Source organism: Nerophis ophidion, linkage group LG08, assembly GCF_033978795.1.
Source record: "Nerophis ophidion isolate RoL-2023_Sa linkage group LG08, RoL_Noph_v1.0, whole genome shotgun sequence".
Classification (NCBI taxonomy): Eukaryota; Metazoa; Chordata; class Actinopteri; order Syngnathiformes; family Syngnathidae; genus Nerophis; species Nerophis ophidion.
In genome coordinates this window covers 44,796,379-44,818,434 of record NC_084618.1, presented here as the reverse complement: position 1 = coordinate 44,818,434, position 22,056 = coordinate 44,796,379, and the positions used below count along the sequence as shown (strand labels likewise).

The window sequence follows — 22,056 nt, the reverse complement described above, 5'->3', positions numbered from 1 at the left end:
ACGTCAAAAGCGTCTCGCCTGGGCTCAAGCCAAAAAATACTGGACTGCTGCTGAGTGGTCCAGAGTTATGTTTTCAGATGAAAGTAAATTTTGTATCTCCTTTGGAAATCAAGGTCCCAGAGTCTGGAGGAAGACAGGAGAGGCACAGAATCCACGTTGCCTGAAGTCCAGTGTCAAATTTCCACAATCGGTAATGGTCTGGGGTGCCATGTCATCTGCTGGTGTTGGTCCACTGTGTTTCCTGAGGTCTAGGGTCAATGCAGCAGTCTACCAGGAAGTTTTAGAACACTTTATGCTGCCTGCCGCGGACCAATTTTATGGAGGTGAAGATTTCATTTTCCAACATGACTTGGCACCTGCAGACAGTGCCAAATCTACCAGTACCTGGTTTAAGGACCATGGTATCCCTGTTCTTGATTGGCCTGCAAACTCACCTGACCTTAACCCCATAGAAAACCTATGGGGTATTGTGAAGCGGAAGATGCGAGATGCCAGACCCAACAATGCTCAAGAGCTGAAGGCCACTATTAAAGCAACCTGGGCTCTCATAACACCTGAGGAGTGCAACAGACTGGTCGACTCCATGCCACGCCATATTGCTGCAGCAACTCAGGCAAAAGGAGCTGCAACTAAGTATTGATTGCCGTACATGCTGAAACTTTCCATGTTCATACTTTTCAGTTGGCCCACATTTCTAAAAAATAATTTTTGGTACTAGGCGTAACTAATATTCTAATTTTCTGAGATACTGAATTTGGGATTTTCAGTAATTGTCAGTACTAATCATCAAAATTTAAAGAAATAAACATTTCAAATATATCACTATGTGTGTAATGAACTGATATAATATGTAAGTTTCGCGTTCTGAATATAATTACTGAAATAAATCAACTTTTTCATGATATTCTAATAATATGAACAGCACCTGTACATCATGGTGGCATGCCTTTGTATGTTTAGGGGGCAGCACAGCAAGAGACAGGAAAAGACAAAATAAAGCAACCAGGAGAGCCAACTCAGTCGTTGGTTCCCCAATAGCTAGCAGTGAAAGTTACTTATAAACATTTCACCCTGTTTGATATAACATTTTGTGTACAGCATCCTTTATAAATGAGGCCTCTGTAGTGTATAATGTATCCGTAGTGTATAATGTACTTTAAGAAGTGGAGTTAAGATGCATACCGCCACCGACTGTACAGAGCTGTAACAACAAGCTACATAGACATTATTTACATATTTTTCATTGCCAACAGTGCCACGTTTTATTGTCAACAGTGGTGTGTGGGTTATGTTTTCTTCTCTTTTTTTACTGGTGAAAAACACCTATTGTTGCAACTTGCCTCTGCATGAAACGTATTGTATCGATAAAGTTTAGCTGTTTGATTGAATATAATGTGATTATGAGCGAGGACGAACAAGTATTTAATTGTGGCGGCCCGCAACAAATAAATATTGAGTGACAGTGAGGAAGCTGCACATGAACATGTTCGTGCAGTGCTCATAAACTAATTCACCTCCATATTTGGATACATTTTTCTGGCACGGTGAGATTTTGGCCAATATTGTAGTTATTATGTCACATACATAACTGGTTGGATATTACTAGACACCAGAATCAAAGGCTGAAGATGGACTTTCAGTACAACCTGGATATCCTGGATGAACGAGACAGAGAGCTGGATAGATACGATATCATCACTTCCAAGGCCGTAACTGCGGAGCAAAACAGGTAGAAACAATACCACACACCCGCGCCAAGTACAGTAGTTCTAAATTTCCATTCCAATATAGCAGACTCACAGACCACATCAATGAGTAATGTAAATTTCAACAGGAATTCTACAAACCCTGTTTCGATATGAGTTGGTAAATTGTGTTAGATGTAAATATAAACGGAAAACAATGATTTGCAAATCCTTTTCAACCCATATTCAATTGAATGCACTACAAAGACAAGATATTTGATGTTCAAACTCATAAACTTTATTTTTTTTTGCAAATAATAATTAACTTAGAATTTCATGCCTGCAACACGTGCCAAAGTAGTTGGGAAAGGGCATGTTCAACACTGTATTACGTTACCTTTTCTTTTAACAACACTCAATAAACGTTTGGGAACTGGGGAAACTAATTGTTGAAGCTTTGACAGTGGAATTCTTTCCCATTCTTGTTTTATGTAGAGCTTCAGTCGTTCAAAACAGTCCGGGGTCTCTGCTGTCGTATTTCACGCTTTATAATGCGGCAAACATTTTCGATGGGAAACAGGTCTGGACTACGGGCGGGCCAGGAAAGTACCCACACTTTTTTTACGAAGCCACACTGTTGTAACACGTGCTGAATGTGGCTTGGCATTGTCTTGTTGAAATAAGCAGGGGCATCCATGAAAAAGACGGCGCTTTGATGGCAGCACATATTGTCCCAAAACCTGTATGTACCTTTTAGCATTAATGGTGCCTTCACAGATGTGTAAGTTACCCATGCCTTGGGTACTAATGCATCCCCCTACCATCACAGATGCTGGCTTTTGAACTTTGCGTCGATAACAGTCTGGATAGTTCGCTTCCCCTTTGGTCCGGATGACACGGTGTCGAATATTTCCAAAAACAATTTGAAATGTGGACTCGTCAGACCACAGAACACTTTTCCACTTTGCATCAGTCCATCTTAGATGATCTCGGGCCCAGAGAAGCCTGCAGCGTTTCTGGATGTTGTTGATAAATGGCTTACGCTTTGCATAGTAGAGCTTTAACTTGCACTTACAGATGTAGCAACGAACTGTATTTAGTGACAGTGGTTTTCTGAAGTGTCCTGAGCCCATGTGGTGATATCCTTTAGAGATTGATGTCGGTTTTAGATACAATGCTGTCTGAGGGATCGAAAGTCACTGTCATTCAATGTTGGTTTCTGGCCATGCCGCTTACGTGGAGTGATTTCTCCAGATTCTCTGAACCTTTTGATGTTATTATGGACCGTAGATGTTGAAATCCCTAAATTTCTTGCAATTGCACTTTGAGAAACGTTGTTCTTAAACTGTTTGATTTTTTGCTCACGCAGTTGTGGACAAAGGGATGTACCTCGCCCCATCCTTTCTTGTGAAAGACTGAGCATTTTCTGGGAAGCTGTTTTCATACCCAATCATGGCACCCACCTGTTTTCAATTAGCGTGCACACCTGTGGGATGTTCCAAATAAGTGTTTGATGAGCATTCCTCAACTTTATCAGTATGTATTGCCACCTTTCCCAACTTCTTCGTCACGTGTTGGTGGCATCAAATTCTAAAGTTAATGATTATTTGAAAAAAAAAATGTTCATCAGTTTGAACATCAAATATGTTGTCTTTGTAGCATAATCAATTGAATATGGGTTGAAAATGATTTGCTAATCATTGTATTCCGTTTATATTAACATCCAACACAATTTCCCAACTCATATGGAAATGGGGTTTGTACTTCATCTGCTCATTTGCTGATTTTATTGAATACATTTCACCCATTTTTACTCTCACACACTACAACTAGTGCAATGCAAAAAGTACAGTACACAACACCACCTTCTATAACCCGTTAATGATATGTACTGTTAAAGCAGACGCACTAGGAGGACAAGTGGTTGCCCCGAACAACTTCTAGTAATTTTGAAATACTACTCTCACTCACAGGCAGGAGGAGTTGAGTCAGCTCCGTATTCAGGTTGCCATGCTGGAGGAGAGGCAAGCCAAAGACGCTGAGGCGAGACAGGAGGAGCAGCTTATTAGCCAGAACAAAGCTGCTCAACACAAGCTGCAGCTGGAGGAGCTCAGACAGTGAGTCTACAGGCACAACAATGCAAATATATCAGTTAGATGTGTGTGCATGTTTATTGCCTAAATATATCACTCTTAAATATTTCCTACAAAATTAACTTTTTATGATGTTCTAATGGTGATAAGTGTCCCTAGATACTATTTTTGACCACCAAACATGAGAAATATCACTTGTTTGCTATGCAAGTTTTGAAGTTCATCCTTCCTCTTGGACATAGCTCTGTCTAGATGAGCCCTGTCTATATGCCTACCACTTGTCATTGGACAGCTTTTTAAGAATAATTAAATTACATCTTAAAAAGTAGGCTTTGCTAGAAAGCTTAAAATTAAGCCTGGAGGTCCAAAAATTACAACAGTCAGGTATACGGTTGATCTGGAAACTGTACGTTTTATTGTTTTGTTTTTCAATAGCAAACAGGCTAACCTAGCATTATAAGCAGTTAAAATGTGACTAATGGTAGAACTTTAGCTTACATAGCAATTCTAGTGTTGCTAACATTTGCAACCCTTGTACCAGTCCTTATTTTTGGGGATATATTGTGGTGAACATTTTAATTTTCCTGAAGGAATAAATAAAGTACAATGTAATATAATTTAATCTATAGTACATACGTACTGTACGATACACTCGTGAATTCTACCAGTGTGTGTGCGTGTGTGTGTGCGTGTGTGTGTTGGTGTTTGTTTGTTTGTTGGTTTGTTTGTGACTGGATGGAAGCTCGATGACAGGCAAAATTCAAAAACAAATGGAGGAACACGAGAGGGTTAAATTGGAGTTGCAGCACAGAATACAAGAGCAAGAAGGAGAAATGATGCGGCTGAGACAGGTAAAGACAGTAAATGTTAATTCTTCATTAATGATGATGTGGGTTTGGATCAGGGGATGTCATTGTGAGTGTGTGAAGCTCTTTGAGACACTTGTGATTATGAGCTATAAAATACATTTTCAATGATTGATTGAAAGGGTTTTACTTTCAGTTCTATGACCGTGGTCTCCATTCTCACCCACTGGTACTGTTGTGTCTTCTTTCAATAAAAGATACAGAGTTAAACCACTTTTTTTAGGTTTGTGAAATCTACAAGCTTGCAAAAATGTTTCCACACACAATCACACAATAACTAAGGGACTTTTTAAAATGAAGCCATGCAAAATCAACCTCCTTAGAGACATGTCCTACATAAATATTTACAATGAATATTTACAATATTTACGTGTACAGTATTTTTGTATCCCAGGAGGCCAAATTAGCCAGGTGTGTGTGATTGGATAGTACTTGTAAACTCATGTTCACACATTAAAAATAGTCTGTTTTGACAAGCTTCAAAATAGCATTCACAATCATCCTAATCCTGAAGTGTGAGACAGCAGATTTTGTTCTTCATTCGACACCAAGTAAATATGGGGTGATTATTGCAGTTACCACTGTGTTTTACCTTTGTTAAAATAGTTTAATATCTTTGAATGATTTTGTGATTTTTCCTTATTTTCTTTATCATTATTAAATTAAGAATACAACACAGGACAAAGAATTTAGGCTACACAAACAAAAGCTGGGCAAAAACATGAATAGTTGTAGTCCTGAACCTCTTAAACCTGTGAGGCTCACTCGAAAAAGATGAGATAAATAAGAATGTTCTGTGCAGGCACATGGTTAAATGGATGACCTTGGTATGGATTTAAAGGGGAGACTTGATGGTTACCGTAGAAGTGAAAATGTACATATCTTTGCAACACAGTGTAAAATCTGCTTGTTCTGTTGGGTAGAGGGATGGTACTCCTGAAACTAACATCTCTCCAACAACCAGTTGCAAGTACTCCTGGTGTCACGTCTAACATCTCTCACCTGTGGTCACCAGGTGACGACAACAGCCATGGAAAAAAAGTTAAAAGAGCACGAACATGAATTCAACTTGAAGCGAGATGAGATGCAGGCAATGTTGCTTTCTAGGGACCTCAAGGTCTGATATTAAAATAAATATATTCAGACTTAGTGTTGCCACTATTCCTTTTTTGACATTTTTAAATGTGTCTTTAGATAAAGCTTCTGTCGAAAGAGACGGAAATACAGAGCCAAGCTAAACTGGAAGCAAACGAAGTGCTCAAAGCATCTGATGAGTTCTTAAAGCAGTTACAGACCGAGTTGCAACAAAAGGACCAGCTGATGGATGATATTACCAACGTCAAAGATGTCAGGTACACCTTTTTGTTCTGTGTCCACTGAACATGCATGTGTCTTTATAAAACGTGAGGTTCTGACATCCTTCTATGGCAGAATAAAGCAGCTTGAGGACAAGTTGAAACAGATGGCAAAAAAGCTGAAAAAGAAGGAAGGTGATCACATGAAAAAGTGAGTAAACATAAAGTCCATACATCATTGGCACAAATAAAGACCAAAAATATATCAAGAAAGCCAATTTTAAACTCAATTTTGCTAATTATTACTCTCAAACGTACGTACATATGAATCACAGAAAATAAAACATTCCCCTATTTAATAGCGAGCCGAATCCAAAAAGTCAAGATAAAGCAGTGTCTTTGTTAATTAATACGATCGGTCCTCTGTATATGCTACAGAAAGCAGATGAACAATTGTAAATGAGGTATCCTAAAATCACTTTAAAGATTTATTTAATTCACTGAGCGTGGCTCAGGTTAAGCGGCCATCCAGAAACTTGTGGGGTCCTGATAGAAATCCAGCTTCCACCCTCCTTGTCACTGCTGTGGTGTCCTTAGCCAAGACACTTCACCCACCTTCCTTCTGGGGGCCCCACACACTGGTGTGAATATGAATGACTGTTTGATGGTGGTTGGAGAGATCTTTGGCGCAAATTGACAGCCATGTTTTCGTCAGATTACCCTGGGAAAGTGCTTTATCGATCTAATCCCTTGTTTTATTCTTATTATTCTTGTTGTTATTATCATTATTATTACTAACTCAACCTTCTTGAAGGGGTCGGGGCTGTAGGGCTAGTTAATAGTGTGACAGAAACACTGCTATAAAGGAAATGGAATGTTTGTGCAAGTCAAGTTGAAAGTTTACAATAATTGCAAGCAACATTTTTGAGCCTTGTTTTAACCAACTGAACAAAACTTAATAACATAGTAACTAAAATAATTACCGATAGGGAGCTTGAAAACAAATGTTTCAGCTGTTCTTGTGACTGTGACTTTGTCAAGAAATAAGGACATGATCCAGACTTTGAAGGAGAAGGAGAAGCAGTTGATGGCTTGCTGTGAAGCCCACAAAAAGCACCTACAGAAAGCTGAAGAACGCATTGTCAAACTACAGGATGACATCACGGTTACATCTGCTCAGACTCACTCGGCACAGAGAGACTTGCAGATGGCCTTAGCTGACAAAGATGATACAATAAAAAGGTGAGACACTCATTACATAAAGACTATAGCACATACACTGAATAATGTGTACTATTAGATAAAATAAATACTGCACAATATATGCAGAGCGGCGAGTTGCATGTTACATAATTCAATCAATCTAACAATGCGAAAGAGTTGGTTGGACATGAACTCGATGGAAAAGACATATTTGCCAAAAATCCAAACTGTGTGTAAATATCCTGACAAATGGGACACTTAGTAACTTTAACCTAAGATGAACAGGCAGCCGCTCACATTTCCTCATGCTTTCTGGTACATTGAGGGGAAAATGTTATGAGCCAGCTTGAAAAATTCCCAACCATGAGCACTGTGAAGGAGCCCAGAATTGTGTTTATTTCATTTATGCAAAATTATTACAGTGATACTCACAACTAAAGGTGCAGACTGCCACAGTTAATGGTACAATGGTTAAAGACATAGTCTTGTGGGTGAGGGACATTGGTTCCAATCCAGCGTAACATACCTGTATGTAATATGTTTTTTTTTAAATTGATTTAAGAACAATTTGTAATAGAAAAGATAATCCCTTATTTTGTTTTTTAGGTACGATATATATCAGGGGTTGGGAACCTTTACCACTCAAAGAGCCATTTTGACCCGTTTCACAAAATAAAAACAATGGGAGCCACAAAACTCTTTTGAAATGTATAATGAAATAACACTGCATACAGAGGTTTTTTTTTTTGCTTTGTGCCATGTATAAACCAGGGTCTCAGACACGCAGCCCGCACCTTAATATGAAAATGTAATGTTAGTGCTACCCGCGAATGAATGCCGTTTGACAGCATCACACTTCCCAACCTTCCCAATATTTCCGGGAGACTCCCGAATTGCAGATCAACTATTCTATCGAGTGTCTGCTGATTTTCACCCAAACAACAATAATAAGGGCGTGCCATGATGGTGCTGCCTTTAGCGCCATCTATGACCTGCTTGCCAGTCCAGTCACATGTTGTATGTGGCTTCTGCAGACACGCGTGAGTGACTGCAAGGCATACTTGTTTAACAGCCATACAGGTCACACTGAGGGTACCTGTTTGAACAACTTTAACACTCTTTTTTTAATATGCGCCACACTGTGAACCCACACCAATTAAGAATGACAAACACACTTCGGGAGAACATTCGCACCGTAAGACAACATAAACACATAACAGTCGGTTGAGGTGGGCGGGGTTGGGGTGGCGTGGTTTGGTGGTAGCGGGTGTATAATGTAGCCCGGAAGAGTTAGGAATGCATGGGATTCTGGGTATTTGACTGTTTTGTTTATGTTGTGTTACAGTGCGGATGTTCTCTAAAGTTGTTTATATCACAACCCTCATTGTAACCTGTATGGCTGTTGACCAAGTATGGCTTGCAGTCGCTCTAGTGTGTTTACAGTTACAGTATATTACGTGTGACTGGCCGGCACGCAGATACCATGGTGTAATTGCAGGCGCGACAACACGTAATAGAGGACGTTAAAGGCATTGCGTTCACGGCACACCCTCAATATTGATGTCCGATAGAAAATCAGAGAATGTTTACCCCGTGAGGTTTCTGGGAGAGGCACTGAAATTCGGTAACCTCCCGGAAAATTCGGGGGGGTCGACAAGTTTGCTGCTGAGCCACATCAGAGTGATCAAAGAGCCGCCAGAGCCGCGGGTTGCCGACCCCTGATATATATGAATGCAGACTTGAGGACAAAATATTAGCTCTTTTGTTGAAATCCAACAAAAGTAATTTCCTTTGGAAATGGGTCATAAGCCAAAGTGAGCATGGTTTGTGTGTCCACTGAAACAAAGACAACATCTGCATAAAGCCAAACTAACATTTTTATTGATTTTCTGAACTGAAAAAAGTACAGATTGCAGTAGACAAAATTATTACACCCTCGCGAATGAGTAGTCAATGGACTTAGACTTAGACAAACTTTAATGATCTTTTCAGGAAATTGTTCCCCACAAGGGAAATTGTATAGCCTTTCTGATTCAAAACTGAAACAAATTTATTTTTGTTGTTAAATTGGCACATGTCCGCTGAGGGATGTTAGCGCATTCTTCAATCCTTTAATTTTTCAAAATCTTCCAGTTTGCTTGGTGTCCGAGCATGGACTATATAACCTATAGCTCCTGTCACTAATTCTCCATAGAACTGAGATCTGTTTTCTGATAGACCAGGCCTTTACATAGATTTTGACTCACTTTGATGTATGTTGATGGCCATTGTCCTGTTGGAATAACAAAAGACAAACCGAACCTTGACTCTCAATCAATCAATCAAACAAAGTTTATTTATATAGCCCTTAATCACAAGTGCCTCAAAGGGCTGCACAAGCCACAGGAACTGATTGTTATCCTGGTGTTATTCTTCAATACATCAAACAAACAAAAGCTGCATCCATTTCCTCATACAGCTCAAGTTTATTTTGATAAGACCAAAGAACCAATTTCCAAAACTCATCCCATTGTTTCAGATTGTCTCAGGCAAACCTCAATCAACCTTTGATGTTCCACTGTGAGAGCGATGGGGTTTTTGTTTTATGTTGTCCATAAATGAAGATCCATCACAAAAATATGATGTGAAACATCAAGTCAAGATGACGACAAATCCAGGGATTTCTGTTCCCATTTCAAACAATATTTTTCGCTAAAGATTTCAATATGATGTGTTTTTGACCACGCCAGGGTTTATATTGGACATAATTAGTTTTGTGTTCTTTGCAATGATGCAACACACAGTTGTAAAGATTGTGAGAGGCTTGTGTCCTTTATTGTGGCTACTTGACCATGTTAAAAAAATTCTGTGGCGTAAAATTATCATTAATAAATCAAATATTTGTATTGTTAGTTCATAAAAACAACTGTTTACAACATTGTAAATATGTTTTTGAAATAGTTAGAGCTAAACATAAAATTACACCCATATAGTCACCTTTACACTTGCTTCACCTAATATAAGTACCCTTGAATACGTTCTATTTTAGATTACAGCACTCACCTGAAGTAGCCCAAGATCCTCCAGCGTCATTACTATAATCGTTGCTCGGCCACTACAACACAGTCCACTACAAAGAAATACCCTGTCACATGTTTGGTAATTCCTGTAAATCACAACTGGGCTTTGATGTGCTGAAACCTTTGGTGTGTGTTTTTCAGCAAAAACTTGGTCTGATTGACAGTCACAGCTACAACAATTAGCCATGTTGTTAGCAGTCCTGGGTTCAATCCCGGGCTTGGGATCTTTCTTTGTGGAGTTTGCATGTCCTCCCCGTGAATGCGTGGGTTCGCTTCGGGTACTCCGGCTTCCTCCCACTGCCAAAGACATGCACCTGGGAATAGGTTGATTGGCAACACTAAATTGACCCTTGTGTGTGAATGTGAGTGTGAATGTTGTCTGTCTATCTGTGTTGGCCCTGCGATAAGGTGGCGACTTGTCCTGGGTGCACCCACCTTCCACCCGATTGTACCTGAGATAGGCACCAGCGCCCCCCACAACTCCGAAGGGAATAAGTGGTAGAAAATGGATGGATGGATTGGGTTAGCATTGGGTGTCCTGCATTGTAATTACATTTCGCTCACATCAATGTTGTGTTGGGCTGATGACTTCCAACATATAGTGCATCAGCAGAGTCCATCTCCACTTAGCATTGCCCGGACAGCAACTAAGAGCTGATAGGTGTTTTTATTACCATTAAGTGGCGCACTGACTCCCGTCGAGTCCTGCTACGTCTTGCGTAAAAGACTCATCAATGTGTAGATGTTATGTTGTTGATAAAACAGGAGTTGAAGAGGAAGTGCAACAAAAAGTTGTTGCCAAAAGGAGGTCAACTTGATTGTCGCAGTGAAGATATATCCAAGATATAGCGACTGTGTTATTAGCATTATCACCTTTAACTCGGAAACCAAAGTCCTGCTGGATGACTATCTTAATTGATCAATAAAACAACCTCAATGTGTGTCCATGTGTGTTTAAAAGGCTTCGTGTGGAAATGGATACGAGTCAGACTGCCTGGGAGAGTTACATGAGTCAGGCTTCCAGCGAGATGGTCGCCAAGGATGCAGAGTTGATAGGCCTGCGGGAAAGCAATCACAAACTCAAGGCAGAACTGGAAAGGAGCAGGGAGGAGATAAAGAGGTGATTGGATGTACATGGTGTAGTCTTGTTACCTATAGTTGTTATAAGGTAATGAGCCTTTGTGTGTCATCAGATACAAACAGGATGTGAGTGCAGGTTTAAAGAGAGAGGCGGACTTGCAGCAGTCGCGAGTGCAGGTAGAGCTTGAGTGGCAGAGGCGCTATGAAGATGCCAAGGTTAAACACTACCTTGATAATGAGCAGCTTATTCAAGACTTGACCCACGCCAGAGACCAGGTCAGTATGTTTGCCAAAAAATAAATATGCCAATCTACTGAGATCTCATATGACAAGTGTACAACATTGTTTTGCAAATATTAGCTCCTTTGGAATTTGATGCCTGCAACATGTTTCAAAAAAAGATGGTACAAATGGCAAAAAAGACTGAGAACATTGCGGAATGCTCATCAAACACTTTTTTGGAACATCGCACAGGTGAACAGGCTAATTGGGAACAAGTGGGTGCCATGATTGGGTATAAAAGCAGCTTCCATGAAATGCTCAGTCATTCACCAACAAGGATGGGGCGAGGTTCACCACTGTGAACAAATGCGTGAGCAAAATGTCAAACAGTTTAAGAACAACATTTCTCAACAAGCTATTGCAAGGAATTTAGGGATTTTACAATCTATGGTCCGTAATATCATCAAAAGGTTCAGAGAACCTGGAGAAATCACTGCACGTAAGCGGCAAGATCAAAAACAAACATTGAATACCCATGACCTTTGATCCCTCAGGCGGTACTGCATCAAAAAGTGACATCAGTGTGTAAAAGATCTCACCACATGGGCACAGGAAAACTTCAGAAAACCACCGTCAGTAACGACAGTTCGTCGCTACATCTGTAAGTGCAAGTTAAAACTCTACTATGCAAACTGAAAGCCATTTATCAACAACACCCAGATACGCTGCCGGCTTTGCTGGGCCCAAGCTCATCTAAGATGGACTGAAGCAAAGTGGAAAAGTGTTCTGTGGTCTGACAAGTCTACATTTCAAATTGTTTTGGAAACTGTGGACTTCGTGTCCTCCAGACCAAAGAGAAAAAGGACCATCCGGATTGTTATAAGCGCAAAGTTCAAAAGCCAGCATATTAGTATTAGTGCCCAAGATATGGGTAACTTACACATCTGTGAAGGCACCACTAATGCTGGAAGGTACATACAGGTTTTGGAGCAATATATGTTGCCATCTAAGCAACGTCTTTTTCATGGACGCCCCTGCTTATTTCAGCAAAACAACAGCGTGGCTTCACTGTAGAAGAGTGCGGTTAATAAGACAGGCTTGCCTGTAGTCCAGACCTGTCTCCCATTGAAAGTGTGTGGCGCATTATGAAGCGTAAAATACGACAACGGAGACCCCGGACTGTTGAACTATTTAAGCTGTACATCAAGCAAGAATGGGAAAAAATTCCACCTAAAAAGCTTCAAAAATTGGTCTCCTCAGTTTACTGAGTGTTTTTAAAAGGAAAGGCCATGTAACACAGTGGTAAAAATGCCCCTTTGCCAACCTTTTTACAATGTGTTGCTGCCATTAAATTCTAAGTTAATGATTATTTGCAAAAAAAAGATACGTTTCTACATTTAAACATTTAATATATTGTAATTGCAGTGTATTCAGTTGAATGTAAGTTGAAAATGATTTGCAAATGATTTTCAGTTTTTATATACAATTTACACGATGTGCCAACTTCACTGGTTTTGGGTTTTGTATATTTTTTCAGAATTTTTAACAGAAACAGTAATTTGTGAGGGCACTACAAATTCTAGTTACCAAATAAGTTTATCGCGTTTTTTTTTTAATAAAATAAATGAATAAATAAGTAATTTGATAGACAGCCCAGTTGGTTTATTGATATATTTACCATATCAGGCAAAGGCGGAGCTCAATGAGAAGGAAAAAGAACTACGAGGCCTTACTGTCTCGATTCCTTCTGTCAAAAAAGGGGAAGACAATGGAGTACAGGTAAGAATGCATGCATCTTTTTCGCTGAAAACTAATTCAGCCGAGATGTTATACTGTATGTGCTTATTCTGTATCATGCTTATTGTACTGTATTTCTGTTGCACCTCATGCCCTTCAGTTCTTCCACTGTGCATTCAGGCCTGTCCAGTTTTAGGCAATGGCCTTTTCCATCAGCACCCCGAGTGTATTGTGGCCTTTCAGCCTGGCTCTTTGCCTCGCCACTCTGCCAGTTGCTTTTAACACCTTTGGAATCAAGGTCATTAAAAGCACCTTCTCAAATAACACTTAAAGGCTGGGATGAAAGCCAACTGAATTCACTGAATTCCTGTAAGTTTAGTGTGTCCCTGAAGTCTGGACACATGTATATACAGTATTATACAATTACTGTACTAAAAGAAAATTCACATTTTAAATTGAGTTTATATAATATACATAATACAATATAAATTAAACTAATTATTTGTATTTATGTGTTTATTTTGTTATAATGTATATTATATATTTGTTTTAATTATTATTTTTAATTATATAATTTTTCATTCATATTTTATATCTCTCAATTAATTATTGATTAAACCAACAAATTGTACAATGTATGGATATTATTTATTTGTATCATATGTCCATACTTTGGAAACAAATAACGAATTCCTGCTGCCCTACTCTACTTCTCCTCTTACTTGCTCTGTGGAGCAACAACTCCATTCAAGACCTCCTCCTGCCGGCCGCACCTTGAAACAGCATCCTCAAAGGGGAAAAAGGCAACACACTCAAAATAATTCCTCAACAAACCAAACAGTTTGATATGGTAAATAACATAGACACATATACGAACTTCTTCCCCACTGCTGGCAGCTACTGTCAATTTTGCACAAAGGACCAATACAATATGAACAAAAATGAATGATAGATTATTAATTATTCACTTTAACAGTAGGAGGATGTACATGAACTTTGACAGTATTAAACAACACTTGAGACAAATGATCTCAGAAACTTCATTATTTACAAGAACTATAGAGAGAGAAAAAGGGAAATTAAGAAATAATACAAATGATTAAACACATAGAAAATAATGATGGCCTTTCAGAATGATTTAAGAGAATAAACATGGGAAAAAGTACATAATACAACTGGATTATGCTGAAAAAGCTAATGAACATTGTGTGCATGACATTGTATAGTAAAAACTGTCCACTAAGACTTGTCACTAAAGATAAAAGAAAGAAGAAAAAAAAAACATCCTTTCATCCATTTTCTGCCCCTTACCCCGTTCGGGGTGGCGGGGTTGCTGCAGCCTATCTCAGTGACTGGCAATGCCATATTGGCCCTAATGTGTGAATGTTGTCTGTCAATCTGTGTTGGCCGGGCGATGAGGTGGCGACTTGTCCAGGGTGTACCCCGCTTTCTGCCCAAATGTAGCAGAGAAAAAAAACAACTATGGGGGACAAAAGCATTGCAGAATGCTAGTAAAAAGAAAAAAATCATTATACAAAACTCGGTAACACTTTAGTATGGGGAACATATTCTACCATTAAATGAGTTGCTTATTAACATGCAAATACTTAATTTAAAGTTATTTAGACACAAGGGGAACATAAAAGGGACACGGTTAAGGTTCGAATTAGGGTTAGGGTTAGAGTTACTAATAAGCAATAATTCTGAGGTTACTGGTTGTATAGTAAGGCCACATAGAATAAGGCATTAATAAGTACCTAATAATGACTAATTAAGAGCCAATATGTTACTAATTTGCATGTTAATAAGCAACAAATTAATGGTTAATATATGTTCCCCATACTAAAGTGTTACCCAAAACTTTAATTAACAAAGAGCAAAAGAAGTTAAAATAATATATAAATTGTATTTAAAAAACCGCAATGGAAAGCAGGATATCCTCAATACTTTGTAGATGAAGATGTTAAAAAGAATCATATGGAAGTACTTTAGGGACTATTTCATAAACATTCTACCAAGCCTGGAAGAAAAACAAAACACGTCTACTAATTTTTTCTCAACAAGGGAGGAGAAACACAATTTTAGAAATAAACACATTATAAAACATTTGCATGCATGCATGCATGACATTAAGAGCATTTAGTACATCGATATGTAAACATTAGAACGGTATGGCATCAGAGGGCTGGTCTTAAACTGTAAGAAGCACTAACCAACAGGAAGCAATATGTGAAGCTAGGTGAATGCACGGCTACAACGCTAAATATATCTAACACCTCAGGGAGCAACACTGGGGTCAAAACTGTTCAATCTTTATACAAACAAAATTTGTAAACTTATAAAGGACTTATAGTTGGTATTATTTTCTGACGGTACGACTGTGTTTTGTTCAGGACAGAAGACACCGAAGATAATACAAATAACAACTGAAGAAATGTACAAATTAAAGTGATGGTTTGACAAAAACAGACAAAATTTGACTCTTAATAAAACTAAAATTATGCTATTTGGTAAGAGAAAGTCAAACACAAATACAAATAAACGGAGTAGACATTGAACAAGTAATCTCATATAAAAATATACAACATGAGGTGGCAAGAAATATGTCAATAATAAATGAAGTTAAGGATGTATTGGACCAAAAATCACTCCATATTGTCTACTGCTCACTAGTGTTACCATATCTAAGTTATTGTGCAGAAATATGGGGAAAAAACAAAGGTACACTTCATTCACTAATTGTGTTACAGTTAGGTCAGTTAGACTAATAAGTTAAAGTTAAAAGTTAAAGTACTAATGACTGTCACACACACACTAGGTGTGGTGAAATTTGTCCTCTGCATTTGACCCATCCCCTTGATCACCTCCTGGGAAGTGAGGGGAGCAAAGGGCAGCAGCGGTGCCGCGGCCGGGAATCATTTTTGGTGATTAACCCCCAATTCCAACCCTTGGTGCTGAGTGCAGAGCAGGGAGGCAATGGGTCCCAATTATTTATAGTCTTTGGTATGACTCGGCCGGGGTTTGAACTCACCACCTACCGATCTCAGGGCGGACACTCTAACCATTAGGCCACTGAGTAGGTTAATACATAATGTTGGATATAACGAACAGTCAAACCCTTTATTTCTGTATTCAAAATATTGAAATTGAATGATTTGGTGCATTTGCAAACAGCTAAAATTATGTACAAAGCAAACTATAACCAGCTACCCAAGAATGTACAACAATTATTCTCAACAAAAGAGGAGAAATATAACTTTAGAGAAAAATCTGATTCAAAACATTTGTTTGTACTAATACGAACATTATCAGTATGTGGGAATAAATTATGGAATGGAAAGGAAGTCAAACAAGTACTAATATGATCCCGTTTTCAGAAACTGATCCATCTCAAAGTGTTTACAAAGTACAAATAAGAAGATTTGAAACTTTATTGAAAAATGAAATGATCTTATTCATGTCATTACGTTAATTAAAGCCTATTTAATTATTTATTGAGAACAGTAAGTGAACAAATGTGTTAGTAATTGCTAAGAAACTGAAAAGGCGTAGGATTAAATAACTTGTAATCATTACATAATGTCCATTTTGGACATGCTGTAATGAGAAACTGGAAATATGTGATGTACAATATTTTCACTGTGTGTGGAATTATACTATGGAATAGATTTGGTAGGGAATTTAAGCAATGTATGAAGTATAAGTAAATTGATGGACTGAATAAATGTTCTTCTATATGTGATCACTATCCATACCTACTGTCTAATAAATTCAATCAATATAAAATGTGCATAAAAAAGGTTGAAAACTCCCATGTACTTCTAAATGTATTACCAGGATTTAAAATGTATCTAGTCTTTTTGTTCCCATTGTTTCTTCTTTTCTCTTTTTTTTAGAATATGCAGCAGGCCAATAAAAAAAATGTTGACACCCCTGGTTGACAGTATTGTATTTACCAACAGGGCCTCATGCCAAGGACGGATGTTCAAACATCTGAGGAGATACGTTCCCTAATGGAGCAAAACAACATGTTGCGAGCTGTGGTTAGCCAGATGAGAAAAAATATGGAAGATCTCAGTGATCTCCAACAACATTCTCAGCCCATGTTTCAGAACTACTCCACTGATGCTATGAAACCCCGCGAAGCCCCCGCTGCTACTTCAATCACCTCCGCAACTGAACCTCTTGCCAAGCATTCTGACATCTCTGCCAACACCACCCCAGCAGATGTATCAGGTCTCTGTCACAGAAGCATAAGTGATGATTTGGAAATGTTACCCAGAAAGTCCAGTCAGCAAGCCAAACATTAATCACTGCATGTATGCGGACGAACAACACTAACCTTTTCATTTCTCTTTTCCAGACCACACTGAGGCTCATTGCAGACGACTTGAGAGGAAGCTGCAAGGTGCTTCCGGGCTCTTGAACCAAGTTCCTGCTAAGTCCTCGGTCCACACATCTTTAGGCAAACCGCATAACCATGACAATGGATCTAAGACAGGTAGTTTTGAATTCAATACTGTGGACATTATCCAAAGTCACATTTCATATATAAAGTATGACACAGTGTACTTTTTAGGGCATCTTTAGTTTTCATTTTATGGAACTGCATTGGACTTTAGGCAAAACGCCAGGAAATTATCTAAAATAGGGAATTATATAATTGACCATCTGTGACGGACTTCCTGCCATCACCGTGTGGGTTGCAAGGACCATAGATGCAAGACACAGTCGGGAGCGCCACTTTTTAGCGCGACCTTTTTGGCTGCTCGTTTTGGCGCGCCTTTCAGTGGCCGGGTGCTGCGTCTTCCGCGGGGGCTCATCTTTTTCGGGGTTGCTCTCGTGGCTTGCGTTGTTGTCTTCAGCTGAAGTTCCTCCTCAGTCTTCTGCCCCAGTCATTCCTCCCTCACCCTTTTTATGCTGTAGCAGCAGATAGAGAGAATGTGAGCAGGTGTGTGTTGTACGTACCTGACTCGGATTGCTGCTCCCGTGCCGCTCCGCGTGCGTCACGCCTCTCCTCTCTGCCGCATGCCCCGCCTCCTGGCCTCCATCTTGGTCAGGACCGTTTCTCTCAGCCCGCTGTCGGCCTGTCGGCTGCGTCTCTCCACACCATCTAACAACATGGGTTCGGACATCATAGGTTAAATGGAAACTCTACCAGACACACTGTAAATTATTAAGACAAAATACAGTGTCATTTAGTGTAACGATTGTACTCAGGTGAAACATGAACTCAGTGTGCCATTACATTTCTGCATTCCTTGGATTCACACGTGTGCGCAGATGCAGCTAGTGGGTGTGAATGGATTCCAATGGAGATCACATCTCACCAGATCACCAGCTTAACATAGCAACTTTTCTCTGCGTTTTTTGCCTGTTTCAAAAACGTTTTAGGCTTTTATAATAAGCTATCTTAGACACTCTGAAAATACTTTTAAGCCAAAACCATTTCCACAGGCAATAAGAGTGCATGTGCGACATTCAGTTGACGTGTTGCTAGGAATACGCTGTATTTGACCTCCATCTGCTTGTATCCAAAGCGATGTGACATCATGTGCAACCCAGCAATTTTGAAGTACCGGTAGCATAGTGACAAAAGTGGTGCGCATGTTTCCTCTAAAAAATATATTAAAAAACTATTTACTCCACAGAAAAACACATTCGCCAGTAATTATTTGTTTGGTGTTTTTTTGATTGTATGTAAAAAAAAATGTGTTTAACCAATACATTGTTGCTATTCTCTTTTATTTAGTTATGTATTTAATGAATAAGAAAATAAAATAAAGTAGTCTGCCATTCACAATTATAATTACCATTAGTTGACTATTAAAACAATAATGTTAACCAGGAATTGTTTTTTTGTAATTTAAGAAAACACTGGAAACACAGTAAATGTCTAAGTTAGTTAAAATTGTAGATACAAAATGTATTATATTTATCTCTGTTGTACTTAGCATATCTTGACCTGCACTGGATTGGTTTTACTGTGTTCTCTAAACGCAACTGACAAAAATATCAAAGTGGCTGCATCCTTTTTGAATTAATCCTATTTTTTCCTGTAATGGTTTACATTCTCAGGTCACTGTTTGGAGAAGCACGCAGACAACACGTTTTTGAGGAAACAGGTGGTGAGGGGGCTACATGCAAACGTCACCGATCAGGTAGTGGAAGAAATAAGTAATTATGGTACAGTGTATCAAGTGACCGGTGTTTTTTTGTTTGCCAGAGAAATATCATATCATGTAGTTACCACGGCTAAAGAGATTATGCTTTTGTTTGTCAGCTAGCAGGATTATGCTATTACCACTTGAAAGAGTGGTGTCCAAAATGTAGCCCAGGGGTTATTTGAGGTTATTTCACAGAACTCTTTAGCACATTTTGCCAGAAAAAGATATAATCACGTGTACATCGCCTGAAATTAAAAAGGGAGCCTTTGATGCTTCCTGTAAATGTGAACATGTAAGTAACTCTGCTACTGAATAAGAATAATGAAGCTTGGGTTTTGTGGTGGAAGAATTACACTTTGCAGCGATGAAGTGGTTAAGTTGTAGTTTTAAATGGTTTGTGACATTTTTTTATTTATTTTTTTTATGAAGTTATTTATGGCTCAGACTGTTGTGCATCTTGAGTGGATGGTCCTTGATGATTTTTGTGCCCACTGTCATGATAAACATGCTTGCAACATTTTTATTATTACTATTATTATTACTTTTTTCCTGCATTTTCCATGATTTCGCTGCAATATTGTGCAAATCCACGTAAGATTTGTGAAGACCTTTTGCCACTGTCTGTCCTTCTAGACTGCTCTGGTACAACACCTGCAACATGAAAATCCCTACCTGTGGCGGCGGCAGCAACAACTCACCTCATCTTTGACGGTTGGCGCTGCATCTCCAAGGAACAATGCCGAGCTGCGTGCCAGGCTGAAACAGGCAGTTTGTCACATTCTCCAACTAAGCCAGGAGAAGCAACAGCTTATACAGATGGGCAACTGCCTGCGTGCCCACATTACCACTGCAGAGCGACAGGGTACAGTAAGAAGCTTGCATTCAGGCACGTAGTGGGACATTAAACAATGGTATGAACGGATCTTGCATCTGGTTGTAATCTCCTAGTTCTTGCACTACTTGCAGAAACTCATGTTGTCTCGCGTGGAACATTATTTCTAAATTACCTGAAAAAACTAATGGTTAGATAATAGGATTACACCCACTCGATCACAGGTATAACATCATTACAAATTACCTTTGAAAGTTATTTCTTTGACTAAGCCGTAAGAATCCAGAGCAATTTAAAGTAAAATTATGTGTGATATGCGCACTACAATGCAAGTGGAACACATGGAAGAATTTTGTGATGTTTTGTTTTATTTACAAAATTGTACTAATTATTGTCAAAGATGATAAATTGTACATGGTAGATGTACTTTAAATTTAAAAAAAAGAACTCTGCACACATTTTACCACATCTTAAGTCCTGTCAGTTTTTAAGGGTGAAAAGCTAAAGTGGGGTGTGAGTCTTGAGTCAGTCTTCTTGCGTGTCATACAGATTCAACTAAAGAAAACAGAGATTGTGTTATGGTGGAACAAGGACGTCAACATGACCGACTTTCTGCTCTGGAGGAACTACAGTACAAGCTCACCACACAGGTACACTTTTCTCTTTTTTTTTTACTGTTTTTTCACTGGTGTTTGCAACTTTTTCAACAATAATGCCTGCATCTTGACTCAATTTAATATAGGTTTTACTGCTGTACACTGACTACTCTTAAGTTGTATATATTGGGTTAAATTATACAGTATTGTCCCATGAGCATTATTTAACAGTGATTGCACTAATGTAAGATAGCATTGTCACTAAAGTGTATGTCTGTATGTGCACTTAAATATAAATCGGATACTTTTTTTTAATCAATGGTGTTATAGCTCTAAGTGCTGTAGAAATGTATCACATCATACAGACAGCTGTGTCTTTTATTGTGACTATCATGTTGTTGAATGAGGAATCAAAAATTACTACACGCAAAAGTTAAACTTATCATATATTTTATTTAAATTCAAGCCAATATATAGCATATTACTTAACAAATTATGCAAGTGCCAAGTACAGCTGGGATAGGCTCCAGTATCCAATATAAGATTAATGAATATACTCTCGGCAGGGTTCTTGAGGGTGCATGGGAGTTTGCCCAACCAGTCTATATGTGCTTTGTGGACTTGGAGAAGGCATTAGACCGTGCCCCTCGGGAAGTCCTGTGGGGAGTGCTCAGAGAGTATGGGGTATCGGACTGTATTATTGTGGCGGTCCGCTCCCTGTACAATCAGTGCCAGAGCTTGGTCCGCATTGCCGGCAGTAAGTCGAACACATTTCCAGAGAGGGTTGGACTCCGCCAAGGCTGTCCTTTGTCACCGATTCTGTTCATAACTTTTATGGACAGAATTTCTAGGCGCAGTCAAGGTGTTGAGGGGTTCCGGTTTGGTGACCGCAGGATTAGGTCTCTGGTTTTTGCAGATGATGTGGTCCTGATGGCTTCATCTGACCGGGATCTTCAGCTCTCACTGGATCGGTTTGCAGCCGAGTGTGAAGCGACCGGAATAAGAAACAGCACCTCCAAGTCCGAGTCCATGGTTCTCGCCCGGAAAAGGGTGGAGTGCCATCTCCGGGTTGGGGAGGAGCCCCTGCCCCAAGTGGAGGAGTTCAAGTACCTAGGAGTCTTGTTCATGAGTGGGGGAAGAGTGGATCGTGAGATCGACAGGCGGATCGGTGTGGCGTCTTCAGTAATGCGGACGTTGTACCGATCCGTTGTGGTGAAGAAG

At 39.2% G+C, this 22,056-nt stretch overlaps 1 protein-coding gene across 8 annotated transcripts in view; it reads left to right on the top strand.

Annotated features, from left to right (window-relative positions):
• Positions 1-22,056, top strand: part of ccdc57 (coiled-coil domain containing 57) — a 44,231-nt gene that overhangs the window by 12,711 nt on the left and 9,464 nt on the right. For 3 of the 8 annotated variants that reach the window (XM_061908655.1, XM_061908656.1, XM_061908653.1), the window contains exons 3-17: positions 1,607-1,729; positions 3,659-3,802; positions 4,521-4,629; positions 5,660-5,761; positions 5,839-5,996; positions 6,076-6,150; positions 6,981-7,181; positions 11,163-11,321; positions 11,395-11,557; positions 13,190-13,282; positions 17,203-17,476; positions 17,604-17,741; positions 19,319-19,401; positions 20,041-20,293; positions 20,789-20,889. In XM_061908655.1, coding sequence (XP_061764639.1) covers positions 1,607-1,729; positions 3,659-3,802; positions 4,521-4,629; positions 5,660-5,761; positions 5,839-5,996; positions 6,076-6,150; positions 6,981-7,181; positions 11,163-11,321; positions 11,395-11,557; positions 13,190-13,282; positions 17,203-17,476; positions 17,604-17,741; positions 19,319-19,401; positions 20,041-20,293; positions 20,789-20,889 — 2,176 coding nt within the window. Of the gene's footprint in view, positions 1-1,606; positions 1,730-3,658; positions 3,803-4,446; positions 4,630-5,659; positions 5,762-5,838; positions 5,997-6,075; positions 6,151-6,980; positions 7,182-11,162; positions 11,322-11,394; positions 11,558-13,189; positions 13,283-17,202; positions 17,477-17,603; positions 17,742-19,318; positions 19,402-20,040; positions 20,294-20,788; positions 20,890-22,056 lie in introns of those variants that run through there. The other 5 variants (XM_061908654.1, XM_061908657.1, XM_061908658.1 and 2 more) reach the window with 5 other exon arrangements.